Genomic DNA, 15,604 nt, shown 5'->3' on the forward strand with positions numbered 1-15,604 from the left:
GACATTGTTGTCCGTCTTTCTGAAGGTTTCTTTTACTGGCGAGGTGGAGCAATCGTTTTTTTCTCACCGTTACGCTGTAGTATTTGTCCACCTTATTTAAACCGCCACGTAAAGATAACCTCTGAACTGAAAGTCTAATAGTATTTTTTTATTATTATTATTTTATTATATTGTTTTCCTTTGATCAGATATCATGATCGATTTATTTCTTGTTACCCCAGTTTGGGTCATGAATTGTGTGCTGTTATTTAATTTCTTTTTTTTCCTCACGTCCCTGCCCACTGCTTTTTGATTTAGTTTTTTATTTCATAATTATTATTTTGTATTCTTTCTGGTTTGTCTGATGCTGTAGTAGTGAGCTGATTGGTCAAATATCAGAGCTTTTTTTGTTTTGTTTTGTTTGTTGTTTTTTTTCCTAATGCTGAGACTGTCGTGACTGATGTTGCACTTGTGATGGGGTTTTATTTTGTTTTTGTTTTGCAGATGTGGGATTGTTGTGCAGAGAGGAGAATATCGGGTGTTTTCCTTATTTTCTTTTAAGTCACAGCAGTTATTTTTATCAATCATAGATCTGTGACACAGAGCAAGAAAATGATTCAACAGTGTATTTTTTTCACTGATATTTATTTATTGGTCATTTGTATGTTGTTGTTTTTTTGGTTTGTTTATATTTTATGTGTATTGCTTTTTTGTGGAGGGCAAACAGGACTCAAGGTAGAGGAGTAGTCCGTCATTGGCGTTTTACATTGTGTACAGAAAGCTAAATATTGTATTCAACATCACACTAACGTACAGTCTATAAAGTAACAGGTTAAAATAGAAACCTACAGCACAGTAAGGTGCACTGTTTCAGGCTTTACTGTGACTGTCAGACTTATTTTGTTTACTGTTTACCCTCTCAGAAGGCCCCAACAAACAAACTGCTCATGGTTTTAAGTAGCCACGGCACGGTGTATTTAAACTATTGTTTGAAACTTGGATGGTTTGTAATCTGAATGCCAGCTACACAGCAGACTAGATTTGTGTTTTTTTTTAATTTAAGGTATTCCAGCGGATGATAACTTCTATCATAGCAGACTGATTGGCTTGTTATTAACCTGCACTCCCTGTTAGCGAGGAGGGACACGCCTGCTTTGAAATATCATTGAGGTTTGTTGCTTGGTTTTCTCTAAATGCAGTCTAGATTGCATGACTTTGCTAGTTGCAGGGCGGGGGGAGGATGGACTTCAGTCCACGCTGTTGCAGTTTTCAGACTTCTTGTATGTACGACACCATGGATTTAATGTCTCGACAGTTGTATCAATCGACACAGCATTACTGCCTGTTTCTTCTTTCTTTTTCTTTTTTTTCCTCTTTTTTTGTTTTTTAGCTGTATTTTATCCCCCCCTCCCCCCAAGTCTCATTTCAAACAGAATAAATGCCATTATATTGTGAATACCTCAGGATTTTTTTGGAGAAAAAAAAATAATAAAACACTTAAAAATCAAATAAATAAAACCATAAAAACTCATAAAAAGTTGTGTCATTTTTTCTTAACCAGCAGGGAGGTTTCGTAAAAGTTTGAAACCGTAGACTTCTGGTTGGATGGAGCTGTGGACTTGCAACTCAACCTTGACTCAAACACCAGTGGTTTGTGACTTCACTCGCACTTGAGCCTATTGAGTTGAAAATACTTGATATCTTCCCTCAAGCTCAAAGGTTAAAACGATGTTATTTGTGGTTGGGCCGAGTCGACACTTGTTTGAACCAATCCAACAGCATCTAATCAAGTTCCAGGAGAGAACCATGAACAAATAAATACAAATCATTCATCAAGCATTCATGATTTTTGAAAATGTAATGTATTATTACCAGTTGTGGATATAAGGGCATTTACTCAAGTACTGTACTTAAGTACAATTTTGAGGTATGTGTACTTGAGTATTTCCATTTTATGTAACTTTATACTCCTCTACATTTTGAGGCAAATGTTGCACCTTTTAGTCCACTACATTCAGCTGACAGCTTTAGTTACTTTTAAAGTCAAGATTTAACATGAAAGAGAAGATCAATTTGAAATGATTAGACAGTTTATTTTTTAACAAACATAACAGTATATTAAAGGAACACTCCACCGTTTTTTTCATATTAAAACATGTTATTCGGTCAAGTAAGACGAGTTGATACAGACCTCTTGCGTCTCAATGCGTGCACTCAATCGCCCTGGCGCGCGGCGCCACTTGGCTAGCACTTAGCTTAGCCCAGTTCATTCATTAGGATCCAAACAGATGGACAGTTAGAAGCGACCAAACTCCTCCACGTTTTCCCTATTTAAATACAGCTACACGAGTAGTTAAACGACCAAGTATGGCGACACAAAATAAAACGTGGCGCTTTTCTAAGCGGATAAAAAGGATAACTATAATGTATGGCGGAATAGCACTTGGGAGCACTTCGACTCGGCGCAGTAATATCATCACTCCGGAAAAATCTTCTCCCCCTCCCTCTCTGTGAAACATGACGGCACTATATACCTTCTGCTTGTTATCGCAACCCTTTACGATGCACGTTATAACCATGATTGTTCACAAATATCTTCCTACAACCTGATACTTCGTCAGCTCTACTCGAACTACTACTCCTGGTGCCGCTCACGTTGGTTCTGTTGACGGAAGTGAGAGGGAGAAGGAGAGGGAGGGGGAGAAGATTTTTCCGGAGTGATGATATTACTGCGCCGAGTCGAAGTGCTCCCAAGTGCTATTCCGCCATACATTATAGTTCTCCTTTTTATCCGCTTAGAAAAGCGCCACGTTTTATTTTGTGTCGCCATACTTGGTCGTTTAACTACTCATGTAGCTGTATTTAAATAGGGAAAACGTGGAGGAGTTTGGTCGCTTCTAACTGTCCATCTGTTTGGGTCCTAATGAATGAACTGGGCTAAGCTAAGCGCTAGCCAAGTGGCGCCGCGCGCCAGGGCGATTGAGTGCACGCATTGAGACGCAAGAGGTCTGTATCAACTCGTCTTACTTGACCGAATAACATGTTTTAATATGAAAAAACGGTGGAGTGTTCCTTTAAGGAGTTAAAATGAGCCCCGCCTTTACAGAATGAAAATGCTGCTTGCATCAATGCATCAATACAAATAATCTAATAATATATTTTGAATATATTCTTTTTTGGTCCATTCTGCATAACAACTACTTTTACTTTTGATACTTGAAGTACATTTTGATGCTGTTACTTTTGTACTTTTACTTGATTTTTGAATGCAGGACTTTTACTTCTAATGGAGTAATGCCACAGTGTGGTATTAGGACTTTTACTTAAGGGATCTGAATGATTTTTTCCACCACTGATTCTTAATCTGTTGTTAAAATGGTATTACATTGTGTGCAGAGCGCATTATGACTTGTTTAGGGCTCAAAACTCTGGACTTAAGTGCAAAGAGATTTACATGTGACTTGGTCCCACCTCTGGTTGGTAGTTCTCTTACTATCTTTAACACAAAGAGCACTGAGCTTTACTGCCTTTTATTTTCCTTCATGTGTCAAGTCGCTCACCTTATTTCAGACTGTTTAATATTCTCAAGTTTAATTTCATGTTTTTGTTTTCCACAGAAGTTTAAATGGTTGGCATTACAAAATAACTAAACATGCAGCACAAACATGCTCCAAATGCAGACATACATAGGCATGTAATTGACAGTTTTGTCCACAGCAGGGTGCAATCTTCATTCGGAGACTGAAGACTTCAGGTTGGTTTAACAGACACACACAGAAAATACATCCATAATTGCTTTAAATCTGACATGTTCAAACGTTTGTCATTGTTTCCAAATTATTCTTGAATTAATTTATTGGGGCGGCTGCAGGTGTGGTTGAGTTTGGACTGGCAATGTTTTTGTTTGTGACACTGAACTCATTTTTGTGGGTCTTATGGGCTTAACACAGGCAGGCCGATGTGCTCAAACTCGTCAGAATAAACTTTCACCACTCCTCCTCTGACTCCTCTTCCTGCTCTGGCTCCTGCACTCTCCCCCTTCAGTGGAATATACGATTACCTGTATGACACGACTCAACATGACTTGACATGACTCCGCTATTGACGCTGACGCTGACATGCTCCTTGTTCAAAGCTTACACAACAACAGACGTTACTCATTTTAACTGTGTCAAATAACTTGAAACACTTTCTTTTTGGGTTAAGGGGAGTGTTATGTTATGTGCACTGTATTCATTAAGAAATATGGTCATCTGACACTGAGGACATTTAGAGGTGTGTGAGACACTCTCCCAGCCTGAAGCGAGCTGCAGGAAGCTGTCTTACATGTCAAGTGGTGTAACAGCAGACTGTGCCCTGTGGCTGCAGAAATGAACCAACAGGATGAGTGAAAACATAGTCGACTGGAAAGACACTGTTTTCACAGTCAATACGGCACGCTTACTGTTTACAGATGAAGATATGCATTGAATTTGCAAAATAGTCTCAAAACTGTACTTCAGTTTGAAGGGATAGTTCAGATTTGTTGGAGTGGGTTGTATGAGGAACTTCATGAATCATGAATCAGTGTTTTACCTGCAGTAGTTGGTGGTCGGCACGCCCCCAGTTTGGAGCAGCAGGCAGGTGTTAATGCACGGGAGCAAAGCAATGTACCTCTGTTGACGGGTAGCAACCAAATGTATTTTAGCCACCTAAAAAACAGCCCACATAAAAAATAAATTAATATTTTACGATTACACAGGGGTAACTGAAGCTATTACATGGTTTTCTGCAAAGGCACCAGACTCCATTGACAAAAACAGTTGCTGGTCTACTGCTGCCTCCATCAGTTAGTTAGTTTTCGTTATTGTGTGACTTAATTCATCCAAACAACCCCATAAAACACAATAACACAAACAATCTAACCAATTAAGGTAGTGCTGGACCAGCAACTGTTGTGCTTTTGTGAGGTAAACTTGCTGTTTTTGTCAATGGACTCTGGTGTCTTTGAAGAGAGTGCACATTACAGCTTAGTACATTGGAAATGAATGTCTGAAAGTGAGGTAAAGGAGTGAAAATATTAAAAATACAGCAGTTCAGTGCGTAAATTCTGTGCTAGTACTCCTGCCTGTTTCTCCAAACTGGGGACATACCGACCACCATCTACTGTAGGTAATACACTGACTCCGTATAAATAACTTATACAGCCCCACTTTAAAGGAGTGATTCACATTTTTTCAACCCTGTCTCAAAGCAAAACTAGTGTACATTTAAAGTCATTAAATCATTTATATTCTTCATACAAGCAAATTAGAGTTTATTCCCATTCTTTCCTTCTACAATATTTAATATTTTAATGCATATGTGTCCATGCAAGTAATGTTTTAAGACAGCCTTGATAGAATATGAACTGAGTCTTAAAAGTTTGTTTTTATCTCTTTGAGCAAACAGCTGCATGAGAACTTGAGGACTTAATCAACATCAATCTTAGGTGTATTACCATTTTATTTTATTGACCACAGTCATAAAACAAAGACTATGTACACACCTTGTAATGCTGACAGTGTGTGTGAGTCCTTGCTGTTTCATTCATGTTGCGACATGCCGCTGCCCCTACATTTCTTCATCAGCTCATCTTTGATGTGTGACAGATTTGAAACAGCAGGGGAGGACGGGGGCTTGGGGTAATGACGGGGTTTGAAAAGAAACTTTACACCACACAGAAAAAAAACACAACAATAGTCCACGCCTCCCTCCACCTCTCTGCTCTTTCTGAAGATCTTTCTCTTTCTGTCTCCTCTCTTTGACCATATATGGTAGGAAATTAAACCAAAAGCTCACTGGTGGATAGGAGACAAAGTGCAGGTAGACACTTCCCTGTGATATGTTATTGTGAGATCATGTCTTCTTTTTGTTGTTGCTTCATTTATGTTTTGTTGTGGAGTAAATACACTCTTTATTGATTTTTACAGAAACAATACAATACAAGAAGTGCACAGACGTACAGTGAGACACTTTATCCATATGTTTGCACAACATTAAACCCACTAACTTCTCTCTGAAACCATGAAATAAAACCATTGAACTCACTCTTACATGTTGTTTTGCCCTCTTTACTGTAGTTTCCTCTCTCCACAGCCAGCTATTAGTTTATGTGTCATATTTCCACCTCAGAGACACATCAACAGTGCCACACCCCTGCTCCTGTTGCAGGTACAGACGAGGCTCCACATTCCTACACACACACATGCTACTACTACACTACAAAACACTCCCAAAACTATTTGACCAGATGCTCCAACAGATAATCGCTAACGTTCTTCCAACTTTAAACATAAGAAATTATCATATAAACACTTAATCGTACATACTCCTTCAGAATAAGAGTTTTAATAGGTGTATCAAGATGTACATTGTCATTTGAAAACATTTCATTTCAGGTTTCCAGAAATATCTGAAAGTTAAAATATGAAAAAAATGTAATTTATAGATTTATTTTTTCATAATATAGATATGTTTTCATAATGGCACTGCACTTAATTGCTATTTTCATTATTTTTTAAATATATATATATTTTTAATTTGCAGTGTTTACAGGACATTACAAAGAGAAGTCTGGAGAGACAGTAATAAAATGAATAATAACAAGAATGTAAATAGAAACTAGGACTGCATGCAGTACTGAGCGGGCCCTCGCAGTACAGGCGTGTTAATTTCATTGCCTTAAGTGTTATAGTGTGGCCACGGTACCAAATATGAAATTAGACTGCCACCACAGTGCCACCTAGGGGCGATCAATAAAACCTATAAGGGTTATCCTCAGGAGGGCATTGACAATAATTATACCAAGTTTTGTATAATAATGCACAAACTTATTGACCCTAATAACCTAATTTTATTATGATTTTATTATTATTATTATTATTTATTTATTTTTCTGCGCAATGCGCATGCGCAGCCTTTCCACACTTCTGCGCATGCGCGTCCCAACTGTGCTTCCGCGCATGCGCGGCCTTTCTGCACATGCGCGACCTTTCAGCTCTTCTGCGCATGCGCGGGTTCTGCACATGCGCAGAAGTGTATTTGAGCCGCGCATGCGCAGAAGCGCAGAGGGCCGCGCATGCGCATTGCGCAGAAAATAAAATAATTAAAAATAATTAAAAATGTAAATAATAAAACAGTAAAATTAAATTAAATAAAAAAATAATAATAATAAGAAATAATAATAAAAAATGAAAAAATTAAAATAATACAAAAATTAAAATAAAAAAAGTAAAAAAATAAAAACATTTAAAGAATTAAAAATGATTCGAAATACAATAGGGACCTCGCAGGTCGTTGCCTGCTCGGGCCCTAATGAATAAACACCTAATACATAAAAAATAGAAAGCTGGAAGCACCATATGCTGGTAGAATAAGTGGATTAATCAGCCAATATGCAAGAAATTCAACATAATACACTTATGTTATTTTTAAATTGTATTACATTATATTGTATTATTTAAAATGATTTTATTTTATTAGGATGCCACATCCAAACAAGTGATGAGAATATTTCCTGGTTGATACCTGATATAAAACTTAAATTATGTGAGCAGTTATTGCTGAAACGTAAACGTCCAAATAATTTAATTACAAATGCACAATATCTAATCTTTATTCTGCACTTATTGTGAAATTAAATTTTTAGAGTATGAATTGAGTCAAGAAAACAACGCAGCTATTGTTTAATTCAGAGGTGCTTTGCAGCCAGAAGCTCAAATCTCCAAGTTTTTACGTGGAGCTCTTGAACGCAGCGCTGACCTCAGGGAGGGTGGGAGGGGGGCGGGGCGGGGCGTTTTAATTTACCTGCGAAAAATAAAAGTGGGCGGATTAAAGGTGCAGACCGTCCATCCTCGCAGAGCCACGCCTGAGCAGCTGGACCGCATGACACAGCGGAGAGACAGAGAGAGAGGAGACAGTTTTTTATTTACTGAGCGGCTTCTTGTTTGGTGAACAGTGTCGTCGAGCTGCTGCTGCAAACACGGACACAAACTCACGGACCGAGCTCACCTACAGTGCCTGCAGCTGAAAACCAGGTGTGTTCATGTTGTTATTATTGTTATTGAGCTGAGTGGTATCAACGGTTTCTCCAGGAGGGGGGACTTCTTAACATATTTTAGAGTTTTATGAAGAAAATAGACAGTTTTGAAAGAAAGAGAAGGGGAAATCTGTTTTCACAAGATGCCCAGGTGATCTAATCAGGCGAGCCCTTTAAACCTGCGCATGCTCAATCATCCCCCGATTGTCTCTCAATATTGATTTTATTTGTCTTGCATGTTGAACTTTTTTAGTTGGGCTTCTGCTGAGTCAAGACTGTTGTGACATTAACTCGCAACCAACAGCTCAGAGTCACTTCTCTTTATTTTAACTTGCTCAACGTTGACTGTTAAAACCAGGCGTCAACTTTTAGGTGCCAAAGCTGAGAATATGGTTGCCATTTTTAGTCACCTTATATTTCTCTGTCAGCTTAATCATGAAAATGTGACCTAAGAGAATAAGGGCTTTATTACAGTAACTAAACAAAATTATTTGTAGTTTGTTTCTTCTTCTTGTGTGACATGAGTCATAAGTGGTATCAGTTAATTTGCCCACACCTAAATTCCTGATAAGTCAAATACCAGTTTGGTTCTAAATGTAACGGTAATATAGAAATATCGCTAATGCAACAAATATTAAAAATATACTTATTCAGCGGTGAACTTTTGCTGGTGTCCATATTTTCTGCCACTGATGGCAGACAATGGCCAAAAATTGGTTGCAAATTTTATAGCATGGAGAGACTGTTTTCTGACCTATTTTTCAGGTCAAACGACCACCAGTAGAAACCAGTAACATCGACCAGTTGTAGGCTATTTTTTAAATAAGGAATCAAGGTATCAAATGTAGGCTGATTGCTTTCAAATCAAACTTTGTAGAGAAATGTGAACATACTGTCAGTCCCTCATTCTGTCAAAAGATACTTTAAAGTTAGATTTTACTAAACAATGTTGTTGCTTTTACAGGTCCCATTATTTTTAGATTATTACATGAATTATTTAGAACATATTGGCCTCAGATTTGTGTATAATTTATGATTATTTTTACTATGCCCATCTTGACCAGGACTCTTGGCAGAAGAGCTAATGTATCTCAATGGCTTAAATAAACGTTAAATTATTTATATATATATATATATATATATATTGTATTTTATATTTATCCTTAATAACTTTTATACTACCTTTTCATGTTAAAAAAAATAAGAGCTGATCCAATTTGGATAATTGTTTATCTAAGTCTTAAATTTTCTGATGCTTTGCATGTTTCCATTTGATTTTCCAGGGAATGGTAATAATATACATGTGCTGTGACACAAACGGCATAACCAGAAAAACAGGCTGTGGTTTAAAATTTCACGTTTCATCCCAGGTATTCACTGTTTAGACTTGAGCTGTTGATCATATTTACCTGGTCTGGTTCCTGCAGTGTACTTTTGTCAGGTGGTTTGCCTGTGATCTATTTCTTCTTCTTTTTTATATTAAACAAACTGCACACACCCTGCTGCTAACTGCTGTCTACCCTCAGGATACAAAAACTGACTTGCAGTCACAAAAGAGCTCTTTGCTTTGTGCTCATGATGAAGTGATATACCTGGCATAATGAGCTGGGGCATTTTTCTAGTCTTGACATGTAGAAATAGTTTGTTGAGCAAAATGTAAAAAGTATTTTTTTTCGCTTTTAGTTCAACTGAGACATTAAATCGCTCTGCCACACCTGGCACCCTCTTAATTCTGCTCATATCTTTTATACATAAAGCGAAATGCAGACATCTTCTTACACTGAAAATTATTACTTTTCTCAACTTTTCTCCACCTGTTTAACATCAGCTTGCATACTGAGCCTCTATCCACACCTCAAAATTTAAAGGGACACTTCCTATTTTTTTTAAAGTGGGGTTGTATGAGCTACTTATCCATAGTCGGTGTATTATCTACAGTAGATGGTGGTCGGTATGCCCTCAGTTTGGAGAAGCATGCAGTGTAGTACTGCTGCGAAACGTATTTACGGCACCTGCATTGTTTCAAAGATGCTCCATGACAATAGATGACTCATTACAAGCGGAGCCAGTGGTATTAAAATGGTTTACACTTCCTGTCTCCTGAGTAGGCGTGCCTCCCTTCGCTTACTTATTTGGAAGATTTGTGAATGACAAGAATAATGCTTTTATATTTAGACAGCTAACAGCCATAAATAAGCTTCACCACTGATGTGTCCGCTTTAAGTTTTGTGACAGTTTAGCCAGTGTCACTGAGAAAGAGAGAGGATTCAAAGAAAGCGTGTTTTCTCAGGATTTGTCTGACTGAAAATTGTTTGGTGTCAGTGACCCCACAGCAAAATAATTAGTAGTTATATGTGCTCACTTTCACTTCTTCCATTGGAGTGAACGGACTCAGGACCTACTGCTGGTTTCTTAAAGGGACGGGGCAGCGGCGAAACCCATATGACACAAATAAAAGACATTTCTCTGGCCTTATTTGGTAGAACCAGGCCAATACCAAATTGTGGAGTAAAATTCTCTCTATTTTTGAAAGGAAACTGAAGTTAATATCTTTGCCTTTTCGAAGGTACCAGACTCCATTTAGAGGAACAAAAACAGTAATATTACCTTGCACAACAGTTTCTTATCTACTGCTGACTCAATCAATTACTTTGTTTAGAAACATTTACTCCTTCACTGTCCTCTTACTTTGACTAATCCCCTGTGTCGGTGCCACAACATTGTCGGTCTCTTATCAGTCCCTCACCCCACCGGCCTCGTACCAGCAGCCGGCCTGCAGATGGCCAGGCTCGTGCTCTCTCTGTTGGATAAGAGCCATGAAAGCCCGGATAAAGTAGGGATTGACTGGCAGCCAAGAACAAGAGAGTGCAGGAGACTGGAGGTGTTGTTGAAATCGTGCATGATAAAACCAGAGAACACAGGAGATGCAGATTAAACAGGTCCATGCAGACAATAGGAGTTGTAAGGTTAACAAGGTGATTCTGTTTCCAGACATGGTTAAATCTTTACATGAAATCCTTGTGGGAAAACCCTTCAGTCAGACTGTTAATTCCTCACCTTGGGGTCAGGGATGTATTCTTTACTGTCAACCTGATGGACGACAATTGATAGAGAAGTGTGGACTTGAACACTGAAGCAGTTAATCTTTTAATTTTGAACCACAAAGTGTCAAAATGTGCAGAGGCAGAGTTTGTGCAACTTCCTGAGGAAGTTAGCCCATGGATCGCTCTAACAGTGAAGCCTCACTTGTGAATGTCACAAGTTTTCTGTGTGGGATTCAGGTTTTAATGGTCTTGTGGTTTCAGCCTGATGATGAGGATGCATTCAGGATCTCCCCACTGAAGATACGTGACGCTCTGAGTTTTCTCAGGCCTCTGCTGCTTTTTGATTTTGTCATGCTGAAACCAGAAGAAAGGCGACAGAGTTCCTCTTCGTCCTCCCCACTTATGTTCGAGAGTCTGAGCACATAATGAACTTAAGAGAGACACAGATGACACCTTGTGCACTGATCCTTTTATCCCTCGTTCCATAAACACATACACACGTCTTTATCTCTCTCTGCACACACACACACACACACACGCACACACACACACACACACACACACACACACACGCAAACGTGCAGACATGCTCAGCTGTTTCATCATCCATCCTCTACCTAAGAGGAGGCAGCTGCTCTAAAGTGTTTTCTTTGCCCTTTAAATATAATTCAAGAGAAAAACAAATAAATATCATGTGAAAAAATATAAATAAAAATGTAAATAAATACAAAAAATACATAAATAAATATACACATAATAATAATAATAATAATAATAATAATAATAATAATAATAATAAAATATTAAATATTATACAAATAAGGTCAAGACTTGGGTGCACATATTTGGAGCAGCACATGCAATTTTATATCATTTTGGACCAGTTTTATTACCAAATTACTGTACAAAAATTTGGAAACATTTGAGCAGACGATATACACTCGAAGTTTAAGATGGCAAAAGAAGTTTAATGGGGAGAAACTACGACCACCTAATCTGGGAAAAGTTATGTAGTTAGTTGTGATGCATTGATTTTTCTTTAATTCGGTTTAGATATTTGATGGACCGTAATGATTTGTAGGAACCTGTTGAAGATGAAATGATGCATCACAAGTGGATTATCGTATAAACAATAAGCTAGATCAACAGATTAGTGAGAGCAGAATGGTGGTGATAGACTTAATCTTTTTTTTTCTTATCATTTTCTGAGAGTCCTCTCCAGGGTGTGGTGGTTGGAGAATAATCACATTTATGTCTCTGTCCAGACTTGCTCCCGACATTCCTCCTTCCTGCCTCTCTGACTGCAAAGCATCCCTCCACCACAAGCTTCACCAGGACTTACATAACTTGCACTGCTACAGGCTTTAAACACTCCCAGTTAGAGCCTCACTGTGCTGAAGCCGAATATGTAATAGCTGCACATTCATTACCTGTGGCGGAAATTGCAGATCTAATGAGAAGGCTGTGGATAATGAGGAGTGGGAGAGGGAGTCGGGAATCTGTGGAATTCTGTGTAATGAGCCGGTGAGGGAGGAATGTTGGTCAGACAGGGAATAAAGGACAGACAGGTAGAAGTGTGGAGAGCGAGAGTCGTACTGTTACTGACTAATTGTTTTGTCTGACTGTGTTGAGTCTGTGGTCATGAATATTCTGGCAAGCACTGAAATTAAACAGGTGTGTGGAAATTTCCTCTAATCATGAAGAAACGCAACAGCTTCTACAATTCTCTATACATTTGAAACCCCGTATTGCACAGTTATGTTTATGGGTCACAGGTAAAGAGTTTGCATATTCATAATTATACAGTGAAACGACAGCTGTTGTGGTTGTAATGTGCCCAAACCTGTGCTGTGCCTCCTGCTGCCTCTGACAGAGCTGTACGTTTCATCTCCATAAAGAGTTCATGTCGGTTCACACAAGTTTTAAGTCATGTGACTAACGCTAAAACTCATTATACAAAATCAACACAAACTCTGTATCACTCACAATGAGTGACAGGTTTCAGTCGCATGACAAACAGCGATACTGTTTGTAGTTTCAGTACACATTTGTGCGTACTTTACTTCTTCATTTGTACATTGTTGCATGTTAAAGGTGTTTATACAGTTCTCAAAGTAAATGATGCCAATACAACAGCAGCACTGTAGAGTTCCATTGAAGTTAAAGAGGCCTTCGTTAAGACAGCTAATATTTAAAATACAGAAATAGATATATTTAAAGATACTATATGCAATTTTCAGAAAATACTTGTCATTAGTGACACCGGTGGCCATAATTTAGCACCCAACACATTTAGATGAAAATATAATATATATATATATATATATATATATATATATATATATATATATATATGCATGCATGCATGCGCTAACTTTGGACTTTAATTTGATCTTTTGTGTTTCTACGATTTTATTTTGACTGTTTCCTCTATTTTGGTAATCAGAGTTGGTCAATTTATGGGAGCGCTATAATTCCCAATTTTTAATGAATTCATCAATTGAACCTTTGAATTTAATGAAGATTTAATTTGTTGGTAAAGTGGGGGTAAAAACTCTGGTCTATACTGGTCTATGATAAATATAGTTTCTTGCCGTAAAATCAAAATGTTAATCCACATGGTGAAGCTACGTGCAGTCAGTAATGTTCTGTTGCTCATGTTTCTAGTGTTCTCTAGAAGCCCTCAAGTTTAAAGCTTTCTCTTGCTCTGTCCTGTAGCTACCATGACGGACGCAGACAAGTTCCTGTATGGGGACCGTGGGGCGAACAACCCTCTGGCCCAGGCCGACTGGGCCACCAAGAAGCTGGTGTGGATCCCCTCCGAGAAGCTGGGCTTCGAGTCCGGCTCGGTCAAGGAGGAGCAGGGAGAGGAGTGTGTGGTGGAGCTGACGGACTCTGGCAAGAAGGTAAAAGTGAAAAATTTGGAAATTGACTCTGAATTTGCATTTGTTTTGCTTAATAAACACATGTGATTATTGATGTTAAATTTAATTCAGAACAAATACGTTTCCAAGCAGTCTTCGGTCTCGTTCAGGACGCCGTTCTGACGCCGTGTGTTGTCTCTGTAAATCTCAGGTGAAGGTAAATAAAGATGACATCCAGAAGATGAACCCACCCAAGTTCAGCAAAGTGGAGGACATGGCGGAGCTCACTTGCCTGAACGAGGCCTCCGTTCTGCACAACCTCAAGGAGAGATACTACTCTGGGCTCATCTATGTGGGTTTGAGTGGACACACGTTTTAATATCTCATGTCACAGATCTCTTTTCATTGTACTCTCTGACACTAACTATTTGTTTTCTTAACCAGACGTACTCTGGTCTCTTCTGTGTGGTGGTCAACCCCTACAAGTACCTGCCCATCTACTCTGAGGACATAGTGAACATGTATAAGGGCAAGAAGAGACATGAGATGCCACCTCACATCTACGCTATCACAGACACGGCCTACAGGAGCATGATGCAGGGTAATTAATAAAAAACAGTGTCTGCTACAGTATATGTACAGTACTTCACCTAGAAGTGTGTGCACGCTGATATGTACATACACATATGGTTTTAGTTTTTAATTTTTAACTATTGGATAAATAATTTGGACCAAAATATATCAGATTAGAAGGCCAAATTTCCTGTCTTGTAATGTTAATTACAATTAAGTGTAGAATAGTTCAAAATTAAATTTCTTTCTTGGCTCATGCTGAACCCATCCACCAAGTTTTATCAGAATTGGAAACTTAGTTTTTCTGTAGTCCGTGTGACAAACAAACCAAACTGGAAAGATAATCTCTTTGGCTTAAGTAACTATAGAAACTAATGTCTGTCATAAATACCCAAAGTGACTTTAAATTGCTTTTTTTTTCAGTTTTACAATTGGTCAAAAAGCAAACGGTATCTAATTCACAATTATGCAAACAAAGAAGCCTGTATTCATATTTGAGGAACTTGATTTAAAGAATTGATTCATCAACAGACTGACCAACCATTCGCTTCAGATGTACATTGAGTTAAACAATCGCATACTGTCTCATCCTGTTTTTATTCTGTTATGTCAACAATTTTTTTCCTCTTTCTCTTCCACTCAGATCGTGAGGACCAGTCCATCCTCTGCACGTATGTTACTTTGTTCTCTTTCTGTAGTGATTCTTCTTTTTTTGCACACATTTATAGACTATAGACTGTTGGTTGTAGGATCGAGTTTGAATATATTTTCCCCTTAAGACCCTTTTGGCTCAGGTCCATAGACAATAGAAAAGAAGCGGATGTAACCTTGGGGTTTGAAAGAGTGAAGTCAATGTGAATTATTTCAAACTTGTATTATTTCTAATGGTCAGCAGGGGGCGACTCCACTGGTTGCAAAAATAAGCCAAATTTTACAGAAGTCTATGAGAAAATGAGCCTACTTCTTGCTTGATTTATTACCTCGATAAACAGTCTCATCGTTAGTTTAAAGTCTCCTTCAATACAGCATGATGTTTATTTTGGAAATCATGGTCCCATTTCGTGTAAATAATGTAGGGTATTCCT

The 15,604-nt window shown here is 38.2% G+C and overlaps 1 protein-coding gene across 2 annotated transcripts in view; it reads left to right on the forward strand.

Moving 5' to 3' along the window:
• Positions 1-7,844: 7,844 nt before the first annotated feature.
• Positions 7,845-15,604, forward strand: part of LOC131976994 (myosin-9-like) — a 32,247-nt gene continuing 24,487 nt past the window's right edge. For both annotated transcript variants that reach the window (XM_059340237.1, XM_059340246.1), the window contains exons 1-5: positions 7,845-8,036; positions 13,801-13,988; positions 14,158-14,298; positions 14,391-14,547; positions 15,163-15,190. In XM_059340237.1, the coding sequence (XP_059196220.1) occupies positions 13,806-13,988; positions 14,158-14,298; positions 14,391-14,547; positions 15,163-15,190 (509 nt within the window). In that variant the 5' untranslated portion in view covers positions 7,845-8,036; positions 13,801-13,805. The remainder of the gene's footprint in view (positions 8,037-13,800; positions 13,989-14,157; positions 14,299-14,390; positions 14,548-15,162; positions 15,191-15,604) is intronic.

Source organism: Centropristis striata, chromosome 1 (genome assembly GCF_030273125.1).
Source record: "Centropristis striata isolate RG_2023a ecotype Rhode Island chromosome 1, C.striata_1.0, whole genome shotgun sequence".
Classification (NCBI taxonomy): domain Eukaryota; kingdom Metazoa; phylum Chordata; class Actinopteri; order Perciformes; family Serranidae; genus Centropristis; species Centropristis striata.